Here is a 14,676-nt window from a genome sequence, read left to right on the forward strand (position 1 = left end):
CTGGAGGATTATTTATGGGGAGGGGATGTTTCTGGTGGCTTGGGGGGAGGGGAGGGGCTGCTTTGCTCTCTCCCTGCAGAGCCAATGGCGCACATTGGTTTTAAGCCCAGAAATTCTGCTTGAGCCCTGGACATGGTCTTAGGTTGGGCCCCGAGGGTCCTGGCCAGGTATCTGCCACCCTCGACCCCAACGATACCTTTGGAAGCCAGTCAAGGAAATGATACCTGCTCCTGGGGCTGGTGGCTGGGACTCCTGGGTTCCGTCCCTCTCAAGTGACGCGTTCTGAACGGGGAGGACGCTGGCTCCCCCTGCCCTATGCAAACAGACATGCTTCCCCCTCGCCCCCAGGCCCCGAAGCTCTGAGCACGTCCCTTGCGCAGTCCAGTGACGGGCAGGACAGAGCATGTTAAGGCAGGAGAGTAGGGACACGGGATTGAGCTTGGGGGTGTGGGAAGGGGTCTTCTGGCCTCCTGAAGAGTAGGGCCACTCCCCCGATCCATGTGGGGATTCCTCTCCAAACTGTGAATTCTCGCCTTCATGGGGCTTCGTCCTGGGAGAATCTCTGGGCGGCATCGCCGACAGGTCCTACTCACCACCCTCGTTCCCCAAATTCCCTCCCTCCCGTTAAACGTCAGCCCAGACCTCTGTGGAAGGAAAGCTGCGCCCGATCATCCCAGGGACACACGCCCAGGAGTGTAAGCCCAGGCCTGGGGAAGCAGAGACCCCTCCTCCTGTCCCCACGGCACCTGGGGTCTGACTTTGGACCCCTCGCCCCGGGACCCTTTCTCTAGCTTCTCATCCACCTCTGCTCCACTTCTGAGCCGCCCCAGGAACGGCTTTGCTGCTACATCAAAGCTGGACTAGGTGTCTTCTTGCCGGAGGCATCATGAATTGAAGGCACCAGAGCTCCATGCAGGAAAAAGTAGCCTGTTGGTGCAAGGTGGTTTCCTTGTCATGACCCCTCCAAGTCAGAGATTTTCCTGCCGTGAGTGACTGTGAGATGACCAGGCAGGTGATGCTTAGAGGCTTAACTGGATGATGGCTGAGGCTAAGGGGGTCTCTGCTGGAGGCGAGACAATTTTGGAACTGATTTGACCTCAGATGCTCCTGAAAAGAGCATTTGGTCGTCCTCCAGCAATGAGTGTTGTTTAGCGGGTAGATGAACGAAGTCTGTCCAAAAGGAAGCCACTTGGTCTCCTGGTGCCTTGGTCGACTATTTTGGGAGCCGGGCAGATCAAGATTCTCAATTCAGCACTTTTCTCTTTTAATAACTAACCATCCAAATATCTCAAAGTGGTTTGGTTTTTTCTGCTACCGCTTTTCAGCAGATTTGGTCATCATCCTATTTTTTCCAAGAATGAAACGCAGTCACATGTTTAACAGACGAAGGGGAATCCCTGAATCCCGGTTCACCCTGCATTCCTGCACTCAGTGCTAATTCGTTGCTTTTAAGGAGCTCTGCTGTGTCCAAGGGCATTCGCACTGCCAACTAAATGGAGCCTCCCTCTCTCTGCAAGCTTTCACTCATTTGTATATTCATTTATTTATCCAATCATTCATTCATGAAACTTGCATTAAATACCTGCTCTGTCGCAGGCCCAGTGCTAAGCACTAGAAATCCAAAGGTGAAATAAAACCTAGTCCCTGCTCTCAAGGGACTCACATCCCACTGGGGACAACAGACTCTTAAACCAACAATTAATGCCATAACAGTCATATGTGTAGGAACATCAGGAAATCAGAGGGAGTGGCCCAATCCACCTAAGGGTCAGAGAAGGTTCCAAGGAGAAAGTGGCATTTGAGCAGGATTTTGCAGGATGAACAGGAGTTCACCAAGTAGACAAGACAAGGAAGAGTGTTGCAGAAAGGGAACAGCATATGCAAAGACACATGAGTTCACAGCCTCACACTTTTCACTGGGGATCCAGATTCCACAGGCAATATCCCAAGATACAAGGCCTTATTTAACAAACAAGCAAAATGCAAACCAAACCATAATTCATGTATGCTTTCTCCTGAGAACTTTAGCATTGGATCCAAACATACAATGAGATTCCTGGAGTCCAAAAGGTTTTTAAGCCAGGGCACAACCAGAAACGTTGGCTCTCTTTGGTGGAGAGAGTGGCTCCAATATTTTGTTCTCTCCCCACAGGGCACTGACAGAGAAATGAAATCTTTTTTATCTGGAAAGTCATTTCCAGACTTATTCACTCCTTACCAAGGGAAGTTACTTATAAAACTTCTAAAGCCATTTATCAGCCAGTCCTCGTTGACTCAGGGCATAGTGAGTTCCTGAGACATTCTCTTTTGGAGGTGGAGGTGTAGCTGCGAGAATTTCAAGGAAAACATTCTCAGCAGCGCTCAAGAAACTTGCCAGAGGTTGGTGAAAACACAGGGAGCCCAGAGGACAGGGTGCTGGCTCAGGCAGAGCCCACGCAGAAGAACTTCTGTGGCCGACGGTCCGGAAACGAATCCATCACACATTAGTGCCATAGAGTTTAGTAAATGTCACTAGCAAATCTCATCACTTTTACAGAAAACAAGGTCCAGTCATAGCAAATCTTAGCACATCCTCACTTTTATTATAAATGGGTGTTTTTTAAATAATTTTTACTGACACTCAGTAACCATGCAAAATCGTGCACAACATTAATATAATCTGCATATCTATACCTGTCTATAGCTATCTGTATATCAGCTCATGGTAGAAAACCATAGCTAGGGAGCCTCGCCAACTTACGCATACAAAGTGATCTTGTTTACAGTATTCTGTTGACAGTGCCAATAAATTATAAAGAAATTAACACGTCACAGTGTAACTGCTGACCATATGCACAATTCCATGAACTCAGTCTGTTTCCTGTGTTAATCAGTATTCTTAAATTAAAAACAAAATATTTATACTGGAAACATCAGAGTAAATGTGGCCTTTTTGGTTGGAAGTGGTTTTGGTAAGGCGTTACTTCACAAGTTCTTATGAAGCACCTATGATTAAGCACCTCGTAGGGATGTCTTGGGGGAATTCTCTACCTGCGTTAAGTCTGCCTTGGGCTTAGAAGCCTGGTGAGGCCATTCAGTTCATCAGAGTTCGTCCAAGACATGCCATGTAATGGGGATGGACAAGGTGTGGTCCTTACCCTCAGCTCACCTTCCAGTGGGGCAAAGGTCATAGCAACCCAGCGTAAGGACCAGGATACAGGAGGATATTGTACATGAACAAAGGATAGGCACAAGTCAGGGTGGAGGTTAGGCCCCTGAGTTTCAACTTCAGGGTTGAGTGGGAACTGCTCCAGTGACTCAGAGGAGGGGTGGAAGGCATTCTAGACCAAGAAAACAGCTACCTGAAGGCACGAAGGCAGGATGAGGCAGGCATTTCTACGGCATTCAGCATTACTAGATCACAAAGACAAGGAGAGCAGAAGAGCCTGGAGACCAGGCCAAAGAAACAGGCAGGGCTCGGATCTGGAGGGCCTTCTGTGCCAGTCTGGGCCTTCCATGAACTGATGGAGCCACCAAAGGTTTGGAGCAGGGGGGTAATCCAACATGCATTCCAGAAAGAATGTCCTGATTGTCCACTGTGAACAACAGAGAGACTGGGTGATCAGTCGGGAATCTGTGGCCATCAAGATGACCAGGTGGCCCAACCAGGACAGCGATGATGGGCTGGATGGAGAGGAAAGGAAAAGCACAGAATCCACTACATCCCGGATAGTGACATTCAACACTAGATGCACGTTGGAGTTGCCCTAAAGAACTTCATAAATATCCTAATGCTTAGGCCCCGCCCCAAACCAATTAAATCACATTCTCTCCTTCACGGATTGAGGTGGTAAGCTGATGACTGATGGGAATCAGCCGGGAGGCAGGTGCAGCGTGGGAAGGCACGGAAGAGATGCTGAGTCAGCACCTGTGGAAATGATCTGGCTCTTTGGTCCTCCTGGTGTCCTGACCTAGAACCGGGGGTCGTGGGCTCCTGACTCACTTCTGCACCCAGCTGTCTCAGTGGCCCTCCATGGCCCTTCTTTTTCTCACCTGGAAAATGTATGGTTTGGACCACATGATTTCCAAGGCTCCTTCCGGCTGGGACACCAAACAGGTCTATGAAATAACTGACTTGGCTAGGAAAGCAATATCTACCATTAAATATGCTTTTAAGAATATGTTCCTATAAAAGGGTTTCATCTTCAAGAAATTCATGGAAAAGACTCTGACAAGTACAGGTTTCTGGTAACTGACTGTACTGCTGAACTGAATGAATAATCATTTTCAGAACTCTAATGAAAAACTGATGAACTCATAAAAGTGCTAACAAAAGATCAAGATGAAAAAAAAAATTAATTACATGGGACTGAGTGAACTGAGGAGGATGAGTATAATTTTTGTGACTTTCTGTCTGAATTAAAAAAAAAAAAAAAAAAAACTCTGAAATATTTTGTATAAGATAGGGATTACAAATCTGTGAGGGCCAGGTAGCTGTTTTTAGGTTGGGATGCACAATTACTAATTTATTTTCTTAACTAGCTCTTGGCTTATTCAGGCATCCTGTTTTTCTTTTCATCTCTATTTTTGAATTTATTGGCATAGAGACACTCAATGTTTTATTTTACACATTAAAACATCTCTACCATAAAAAAAAAAAAAAAAAAAAAAAGAATAATCACAGGGCTTCCCTGGTGGCGCAGTGGTTGAGAATCTGCCTGCCAATGCAGGGGACACGGGTTCAAGCCCTGGTCTGGGAAGATCCCACATGCCGCGGAGCAACTGGGCCCGTGAGCCACAATTACTGAGCCTGCGCGTCTGGAGCCTGTGCTCCGCAACAAGAGAGGCCACGACAGTGAGAGGCTGGCGCACCGCGATGAAGAGTGGCCCCTGCTTGCCGCAACTAGAGAGAGCCCTTGCACAGAAACGAAGACCCGACACAGCCAAAAATTAATTAATTAATTAACTAATTTTTTTTTAAAAAAGAATAATCACATATAGTGATAATATTTATCATTTCTTGAGCATCTGCTATGCACAAGCATATTCTGCCAGGGCTTTGGAATGTTCACAGCACACCTATGAGCTATGTGTGTGTCTGCCTGTAAGATGAGGGGCCTGATGCTCAGAGAGATTGGGGAACCCGCCCAGCATCACACAGCCTGGAGGCCAGGATCTGAGACACACGGGTGTGTGTGAATGAGCACATGCAGTCAGCATGGAGTTGGTTGAGGATCAGCCACTCAGGACCCTTCTCACCACCAGCCTGGCCACCAGCCTGGGAAAGTGAACTTGAACTGGTCAGCATTAGTGTGAGCTCCTAAGCGTATATCCCTAAGGCAGGTGGGTGGAAGGTGCCAGGACCTTTGTTAAAAACAGTCACTGTTTCCATTTTCTGTCCTTCTTCCCCCTTCTCCACCCCCTGGGGAGGCAGGACAAGGCAGTAGAATGACCTAACTCTGCTGCTGTCTAGCTGGGTGACCTTGAGTAAGTCACTTCACCTCTCTGAGCATCACCTGCAGAGAGTGATCATAGTAAAGCAGCTGACACTTATTGAGGGCTTCCCTGGACCAAGCGCTATTTTTAAGCGCTTTCCATGTAGGAAGTCAGCCCCTTCAACTACCCTCGGTGGGTGCTTTTATTATCATTAATTCACAGATGAAGAAACCAAGGCACAGACAGTGATTATATTACTGGCCCACAGTCACAGCCTGGGAGTCGCAGGGCTGGGGTTCAAGCAGGTAGGAAGTCTTGCTTCCAAGCCACATGCTTCACCCTACACCTGCGACCTCTCTCTGGCTCTCCAACTCCAACAGTTGCTGGAAGGATTCAAGAAAATCACGTAATCGGGACCTCCCTGGTGGCGCAGTGGTTTAGAATCCACCTGCCAAGGCAGGGGACACAGGTTCGATCTCTGGTCCAGGAAGATCCCACATGCCGCGGAACAACTAAGCCCATGCGCCACAACTACTGAGCCTGTGCTCTAGAGCCCACGTGCCGCAACTACTGAGCCCATGCACCACAACTACTGAAGCCTGCGTGCCCGTGCTCCACAAGAGAAGCCACCGCAATGAGAAGCCCGTGCACTGCGACGAAGAGTAGCTCCCGCTCGCTGCAACTAGAGAAAGCCCGCGCACGCAGCAACGAAGACCCAACACAGCCAAAAATAAAAATAAAATAAATAAAATAAAAAATCACGTAATCATCTCCTGACTCGTGGTAGGTGCTTAATACACGATGGTTCCTTTTGCTACTTGATCTCTGTGAACCTAGCTCACATATAGTTCTAAATGTTAAACCTATTTCCCAACACAGGGACAAGTCCCACCAGATCCCAGAGTAGATTACAACTGTTGATCAGTAAAACAGATGTTTTGTCACTAGAGTTGGTACAAATGTGGCCAGATGGTATCAACCCTGCCTAATTAACCCTCATCAGGCATGATTTTATGGTTGAATGAATGCTGCAGGATCAAAACAGGGCCATAAAAGTTGGACTCTGCCCAGGTTTCAAAGGGACCCGGTGGCTTTCCATCCGGGGACTCACAAGTCCTGAATTCTTAAAGCAGCCAAGGGCAAGCTCCTAGTTATTTGGCTAATTCACCCCAGGCTGGCCCCCTGCAAGCAGCTAAGCCCATCAAATCTGTTCTGGGAAGTGCACTAAACATGCTTATTTATGATGGGCTGGGGGTGGGATATCTGGGCCTATGACCAGGTAAGGCTCAGTTCTGGTAACCGGTGTAGGAAGGACAACGGCTCCCAGCCATGCACACTGTGAATGTCCCCATTTGGAGCAGACCTCACCACGGTCTGGAGGACTACCTGTCTCAGCTCAGGCTGCTCTAACAGAATATCAGAGATGGGGCAGCATAAACAGCCAACATTTATTTCTCACGGTTCTGGAGGCTGCAAGTCCAGGGTTGGGTCCTTGGTGAGGGTCTCTTCCTCCTTGTGTCCTCACATGGCACTGATTCCATTGTGGGGGCCCCACCCTCATGACCTCATCTGACTCCAATCACCTCCCAAAAGCCCCATCTCCAAACACTATCACATGGGGGGCTATGGTTCAACATATGAATTTTAGGAGGGGATACGAACATTCAGTCCCTAGCAACTACCATGTGAAAATGGACATGCTACAGGTTACCCCATTTCCTGCATCTAAGTAATACACAGCCCAGGGCAGGTGGGGTGCCCAAAGTCCAGATGGTTCTCAGCAGATGGGAATGAAAACCAGTCTACAAAATACAAACACGGTTGTATCACTAATGCTTTTAAGGACTGTTTCCTACTGTCCACCCAGCTTCCAAGTCCAGAATGGAGATTCATGGTTGAGAAACTTTTCTCTTTACCTCAAAAGCTGGCAGGAGGGGGAGAGGACGGCAAAAGAGATTGTGTTTATTACAGCATTTTACTTCATTTGTTAAGATGGATGACATGCTCGTTACGGAAATTTTAAACAATACTAGAAGGCCATAAAGTTCAAAGTAGAAGTTTTCCCTCTACCTCATCCACCTGAATCTTCTCCCCAGAATTAACCACTGTGAAAAATTTGGAATGTGTTTTTTAAAATCACAAATAGGATCATACAGAACTATATTGTTCTCTGATTTGCTTTTTCCACTTAACACTGCCCCATGATTTTCTTGTCACATCAGCAGATATGGTTCAACCTCACTCTTTTTAAGGGCGTGTAATATTCCATAGCTTATTTAACTGTGTTGCCTACTAATGGCAACTTAGTTTACTTCCTGTTGTTGTTGTGTGTTTGTTTCACTATTAGAAACATTCAGTGAACATTCTCATATACATGCTTGGGTATTTCTATTAGATGATTATTTTGGAATTGTTTTCGAAGGGGGAAATCACCAATATATCCACACACCACCTGAATATAAAGACCGTTTCCATTTTCTGAGAAGCTGCTTGACCATCAGAGAGGCACGGCTCTTGGGAAGGCTCAATCCCACACAATGATTCTCAAAACCTGGGGTGCCTTGGAATTACCTGGGAAGCATCAAAATACAGATGCCCAGCTTCTGCCCAACCAGAATCTGCAGGGTTGAGCACAGGCGAGTTTTGTTGTTTTTGTTGTTGCTGATCTGGAGCATGGGAACTGGGTACTACTGCCCTGCTGGTGCACTGCAGAAACCCTAAACTGTTTCCCTTGTCACATGTAATTTTAGCTTGGAAATAAAGGGATAGAATGATGCATTTGCTCTGTGTGCCCTCTGCTGGTACTGCGTGAGCAAACCACGCATCCAAGTGGAGGCTCTTTCGTGCCAGAGCCGGTGAGAATCGGGGCTGTCACCTCCCACTGAGCTGACACTTCTGGGCAGTGATTGTCAAATCAGGCTATGCATGAGAATCCCCTCTAGGGAAACTGGTCATGGGCCTGGGCAACAGTATTTTTTAAGAGGTGTCCAGGTGATTCTACACATGGAGCCCAGGCGGAGAACCTATTCTGTAGGGGAAAAAAAAAAAAAAACTGGCCCAGGGACACAGAGGCATGTGTCATTCTGGTGTTGTCCACCCTGGCCATCTACTTCAGAAATTCCCAGCATGGCTGCATAGCAGAATTAGCCTCTCTTGACAAAGAGACAGATTCTGGGGATCCACCCCAGACATAATCAGAATCTCCAGGGGGTGAAGCTCACTCAGGTTAAGTGCTTACAGGTAGCCCAACAGGCCTATTTGAGTTAATTTTTGGTTTTAGTAAGTCAAGGTCGGATCATTAATCCCTCTTAAGACATTTTATAGGCACAGACTGTGTCTTTGGGAGAAGAGGTTCACAGGAATTGAAGTCACTGACAAGCAGGTGAGGCAAAGGTAGGGAAGGGAACCAGCAGCTCTACAGATAATTATATAATCAAGTCTTCTATATAATTGAATCCTCAGTACAACTTCTTGAGGATAAATAGTAACACCCCTGTTATACAGAGAGAGAAACTGGAGAGAGACAGACACTTCTAGGTAGATACCTAGGGAGAAAGGCTTTTAGGCAGAGGAACTGTCAGTGCAAAGGCCCTGAGGCTGCAGGGTCCTTGATTATTGGAGGAAGAGCAAGGGAAATAGAGCTAACTGAAGTGGTCAGCGCAGAGTTGTGGATGAGGGAAGAAAGCTGGGGGTAGGGGTGGGGCCAGGCCATGCTGGGCCCTGTAAGGCCACAGTAAGGACTTCAGCTTCTACAGCAGTGATGTGATTCTCTTTTTTAAAAGGATCACTTTGGCAGGACTTCCCTGGTGGTCCAGTGGCTAGGACTCCGTGCATCCACTGTAGGGGGCATGGGTTCGATCCCTGGTCAGGGAACTAAGATCCTGCAAGCCACAAGGTGTGGCAGAAAGGAAGGTAGGAAGGAAGGAAGGAGGGAAGAAAGAAAGGAAGGATCACTTTGGCTGCTGCGAGAACAGACTCTAGAAGGGCAAGGATGGAAGCAGCAGGTTGCAATAGTCCAGAGGCTATGAGGGCAGCTTGGATCGAAATGGCAGGGCTGGAGCAGGTGAGAGCAGTCAGGTTCTGGTTGTACTTTTAAAGTTGGTATAAAATTAAGTCAGTGGAACCACATGCCATTTACTCTAAGAGCCGGCACTTCTGAGTGGGTCTGCGGCTCTCCGGGAACCCCCAGGCCCACAACCGGGCTCTGGGTCACACGGTCCACGGCACGCACAGCCCCTCTATCTAGAGACCCTGCAGATACACCCCAGCTGACAATGGGAGCCCAGCATTCTCAAACATCCGAGGGACACAGTCACACACTGCCCAGACCATGGCCTTCGACTGGCTGGAATTAACACGTGATAGGAATTTAACAGAGGCGACGACAAATCCATAATAAGTCTATACCCTTTCATTTGCATCTTTAACTAAAAACAAACACAAATTAAAAGCTGTTTCCTCTTGTGCTTAAGAGCTCCCAAGCTTTCTTTCACTGACCTTCAAAGCCTCCCCACGGTGATTTGGATCAAATTCAGGGCCCTCCCCTTAGCAAAGGCACCCACCCCACTCCGGTCCACAACGCATGCTTGTGTCCCCTCAGCCTGAACAAGCAGTGCTCACGTCCCTCTCCTTCTCACACCTGGGGTCCCCTTCAAAGTCCGGGCCCTTCTCCCAACCTCACCCCTCCCGCTCTTCTGCCTCAGACCACCCCACTCCTCTCTTTCCTTGCACTTTTCCCCATTTCTTTTTTTAATATTTATTTATTCATTTATTGGCTGTGTCGAGTATTGGTCGCGGCATGCAGGATCTTTCGTTGCGGTGCGCGGGCTCAGTTGCCCCGTGGCATGTGGGATCTTCCCACCCTGTGCAGGGATCAAACCCGTGTCCCCTGCATTGGCAGGCGGATTCTTAACCACTGGACCACCAGGGAAATCCCTCCCCATTTCTAATTACACACATGCACTTAGCATCCGCCCTCCCTCCCCATCAAGATGCTGTCAGTCCCACAAAGGCCAAAATCCTCCCCTTTTATGAACCGTGGTGCCTTCAGCACCCAGCAGAAGAGGTTTGGGATGACTGGCTGATTTGGAAGCCTGCAGGAACAAACTGTCTTGAATCACATGCTTTACTTGCTTCTGTGAAATGCAATAAATTAACTAAGAAGATCTAACTTCTTTCATGTTATCGTCATTATAAAGTCACTTTTCTCAAAATGCCATTTGCAGTCTACACAGAGGAAAGGTATCTCTCCATATAGCTGGCATTTATCACATTCTTTATAGCAATGAAAAAATGGAAATCATTTAAACAAGAAAGGTTATAGGACCAGCTACATCCACTCAGTAGAATATTTTGCAATTACTGATTTTTTTTTGCATAAAAAGTATTTAAATGAAAAACAATCAAATAATCGGGGCCTTTTGTTTTTATATATTTGTAAGGTATGCTGCCCATTTTTTCCAACTTTACTGAGATATAACTGACATACAATATGGTATTAGTTTAAGGTGTACAGCATGATTTATACATGTATATACCGCAAAATGATCACCACGTAAGTTAGCACCCCACATCTCACAGAGCCACAAGGTTTCTTCCTGGTGACTGAATATTTTAAATGAATGTTTATAACTGACGTAGTCTTATGTTATAACATGAAGCAAAAAAAAGCCAATTTCAGATACAGGATAACATCTATGTTTTAAGTAAATACTGAAAGCACAGGGAGATACCACTTCACACCCATCAGGATGGCTATTATAAAAAAAAAAAAAAAAAGATGTGGATAAATTGGAACTCTGATGCATTGCTGGTGGGAATATAAAATGGTGCAGCCACTATGGAAAAGTTTGGCAGGTCCTCAAAAAGTTAAACTTAGAATTACCGTATGACCCAGTAATTCCACTTCTCAGAAAATACCCAAAAGAATTGAAAGCAGAAACTCAGATGTTTGTACACCAATGTTCACAGCAGCATTACTCACAACAGCCAAAAGGTGGAAACAATCAAAATGTCCATTGAAAGATGAATGGATAAACAAAATGTGATATATACATATTATTCCGCCATTAAAAAGGAATGAAGTTCTGATACCTGCTACAACATGGGTAAACCTTGCAAAATTATGCCAAGTGAAAGAAGCCAGACATAAAAGGCCACACAGTGGATGATTCCATTTACATGAAATATCCAGAATAGGCAAATCCATAGACACAGAAAGCAGATTAGTGGTTGCCAAGGGCTGGAGAAAGGGGCCGTTGGGGAGTTACTATTTAATGAGTGCAGAGTTTCTGGTTGGGATAATGAAAACGTTCTGGAAATGGAGAGAAGCGATGGTTGCAAAACACTAAATATACTTAATACCACTTAGTGTACACTTAAAATGGTTAAAAGGATAAATTTATGTTTATATTTTACTATGATTTGAAATAAAAAGACTGGAAGGTCACAAAACAAAATTTAGTTATTGACTTCTGAGTGGTAGAATTACAAAGATCATGACTTCTTTCCTCTTTACTTTGTTACAAATTATATAATAAGCATACTGCTAATTACGGGGGACATTACATATACCTGGCTTTATTTTATAAAGTATCACACCAGCATATAGTTCATCTGACTTTATCACACTGCAAAGCCTTCTGATGTGAGAGCCCCTAGACCTCTGGGCGGTGAACTTGCTCGGATTACAACCTTGCCCCAGTGGCTGTGCAGCTACTGTGCTGGCAGAATAAACGACCCACCTCTAGGCTTCATCCTGGTCCCCCCGCCGCTGGGTCCACAAGGGGGCGCAGCATAGGGCTGGTGAAATCCCTACCCATTGCCTGGAAGCCTTTTGCGGTGCCATCACCTCTGAACTAACAATGACATTTATTGTTTATTCTCACACCCATCCCGGGAGACAGGGAGGATTTTTCCACTTTAAGATGTGAAAACCCAGGGAGATCAGCTCGGTGCTTTGTGTCCACCTAGAGGGGTGGGATAGAGAGGGTGGGAGGAAGACGAAAGAGGGAGGAGATATGGGGATACATGAATATGTATAGCTGATTCACTTTGTTATAAAGCAGAAACTAACACACCATTGTAAAGCAATTACACGCCAATAAACATGTTAAAAAAAAAAAAAAAAGATGTGAACACCAAGGTTCTGAGAGACTTGATAACCTGCCCCAGGACAGGGATTTGGAAACGGACAGACCCAAGTCTTCTGGCTCCCGCCCCCCACCTCTCTGTCTTTGATTTCACAGCAGTGTAAACTGTTCGAGACAGCTTAGCATCTCTTCCTCCAAGAACTGGCTCTTAACAGAAACTTCTGGCCATTATCTGAATGTCACACACAAGTGCAGTTAAGAATCTGCACTCAGGGCCTCTTTCTAACCCAGTTACTCACTTCTACCTCATGAATTTCCTCATCCCAAAAGACAAGTTCCCAGGGGCCCCAGCAAAGTCTCCAGCTGCCCGACCCCCTCCTTCAGCCCCGCTCACACCCTCAGGCTTCCTGCAGGAGGCCTGGCTCCTGCCCGTTCACTTGAGCTTGTCCAGCATCCCAAACACCTGTGTGAAACGCTCTCGGTCCAGGATGCGTCCGTAGCGCAGGGTGAGGTAGAAGGTCTGTTTCCCATTGTACTGCTGGATCCGCACAAACAGCTCCTGAGGCCGATCCTGGCTTTCCGTCATGGGGATCACGTCGGCCACAGGGCAGTATGTCTCCTGTCGCCGGCCCCAGAAGGTCAGGTGGGCCACCCGCAGCATGGTGCCCGACTCGTTCACGTACAGGATGCCCACCAGCCTCCGGAAGAAATGGCTCATCCAGCACAACATGGCCAGGGCAAAGCCAGCGATCCCGCCCGCCAGGCACAGGGAGTTGAAGGTCATGAGGCCCTGGGAGTACCAGTAGAGGCCAGGCGGCAAGGCCACCACCGTCAGGGCCGTCTGTGCCACCTTCAGCCGAGACAAGTACCCGAAAGCCCTGATGGCATCAAACCGGTACACCATCTGAAATGTCTCTGTCTCTGTGCCGGGTGGTTTCTCCTTGGAGGCTGGTGGCCTGCTTCCCACCCACCTCCTAGGATCCTGCCCAATGCAGCACCACAGCTCGTGGAGAGCCCTTCCCCATGCAGCTGGCCCTGGCGACCGCGGCACAGCTCGGAGGAAGGCAGCCTGAAAGGGAGACAGGGAGACCATTTCTCTCATGGAACTCAACCATGCTAATCACACAAGGAACAGCTGCAAAGCGTCTTACACGGAGGCTCCCACCAATCCTGTGAGGCCAGCATCACTGCCAGAGATGGAAAGAAAGGTAAAGCCAGATGCTTTACCTCACGTGATCTTCACAAAAGCTGTTTGCAATGGGAACCACTACTTCTACTTTACCACGGAGGAAACTAAGCCCAGAGAAGGTAAGAAATTTACCCAAAGACACACAGCCAGTGAGTGGGGCAGAGTCTGACTTTTAATCCGGTCCTCTTTCCTCCAGACAGCTCAAGTAGGTATAGGAAAGGAGGCGCAGCCTTCATTCATTCAACAAATACCTTGGGAGGGCCAACTCTGGGCTGGCACTGGATCCACAGCCTGTGTGACATTTCCCCAAGCAGGAAACTCAATCAATGTCCTAGTGGGGAACAAATCCGCAAGATAGTCATCATAATAACTTCCCAATTCTCGGTCAGGTTAAAGCGTCATCTTGGGGTCAGAAGGGAAAAGCTGTTTACTTGGCCTAAATTGAGGAATGGGGTAGAACGGAGGAGGAGGGAGGCGTCAACCCGTAGCACAAGGGTTTTATGAGATGCACAGTTCCACACCTCGAATAGTGCAGTGAAAGATACTTTGGGCGGTGAAGTCAGATCTGGGTTCCAATCCCGACTCCTACAGTCACCAGCTGTGGATCTTTGGGCAAATTACTCCACCTCTCTGGGCCCCAGTTTCTTCATCTTTCAAAATGGGGATCCAAAATATACTGAATGTGATGATGGTTTTAAAGCCTTCAAATGCACTTGATGCTCGGCGAGTGTTCAGTGAGTTTTAGTTATCGCCGTTGCTGGCCCACGTGACCTGAGCGCAGAGGAGAGCGGGGAATAACAAATCGGAACCCACGTCCCTCCCGCGGATTCTCCGAATCAGAACCCCAGGCGTCTGCAGGCCTGCCCCAGGCCTGCCCCCGACCCACAAAGCACGTCACCTCCCTTACTTCCCACCACCCGCCTTCTTACCATGCCTTCAACGCCTGCTGCCGGAAGTGAATCCCACCTACTCCCGGAACCG

General features: G+C 47.5%; 1 protein-coding gene across 2 annotated transcripts; it reads right to left on the minus strand.

The window, feature by feature from the left end:
- Positions 1 to 10,796: 10,796 nt before the first annotated feature.
- TMEM186 (transmembrane protein 186) lies at positions 10,797 to 14,662 on the minus strand. Of its 2 annotated transcripts, none has more exons than XM_068566073.1 (2): positions 14,625 to 14,662; positions 10,797 to 13,575 (listed from the first exon to the last, which is right to left on the minus strand). In XM_068566073.1, exons 1-2 carry the CDS (start codon positions 14,625 to 14,627, stop codon positions 12,940 to 12,942), a joined length of 639 nt encoding a protein of 212 aa, XP_068422174.1. In that variant the 5' UTR covers positions 14,628 to 14,662; the 3' UTR covers positions 10,797 to 12,939. The 2 variants fall into 2 exon arrangements, with proteins under 2 accessions (XP_068422174.1, XP_068422173.1); XM_068566072.1 differs by having other exon boundaries at positions 10,797 to 14,026; positions 14,625 to 14,643.
- Between the last annotated feature and the right edge of the window lie 14 nt (positions 14,663 to 14,676).

This window comes from Eschrichtius robustus, chromosome 16, assembly GCF_028021215.1.
Source record: "Eschrichtius robustus isolate mEscRob2 chromosome 16, mEscRob2.pri, whole genome shotgun sequence".
Lineage (NCBI taxonomy): Eukaryota > Metazoa > Chordata > Mammalia > Artiodactyla > Eschrichtiidae > Eschrichtius > Eschrichtius robustus.

What these genes read in the sequence shown, in the direction of transcription:
- TMEM186 (XM_068566072.1), bottom strand. Translation starts at nt 13,608, where the DNA reads ATGAGAGAAATGGTCTCCCTGTCTCCCTTTCAGGCTGCCTTCCTCCGA.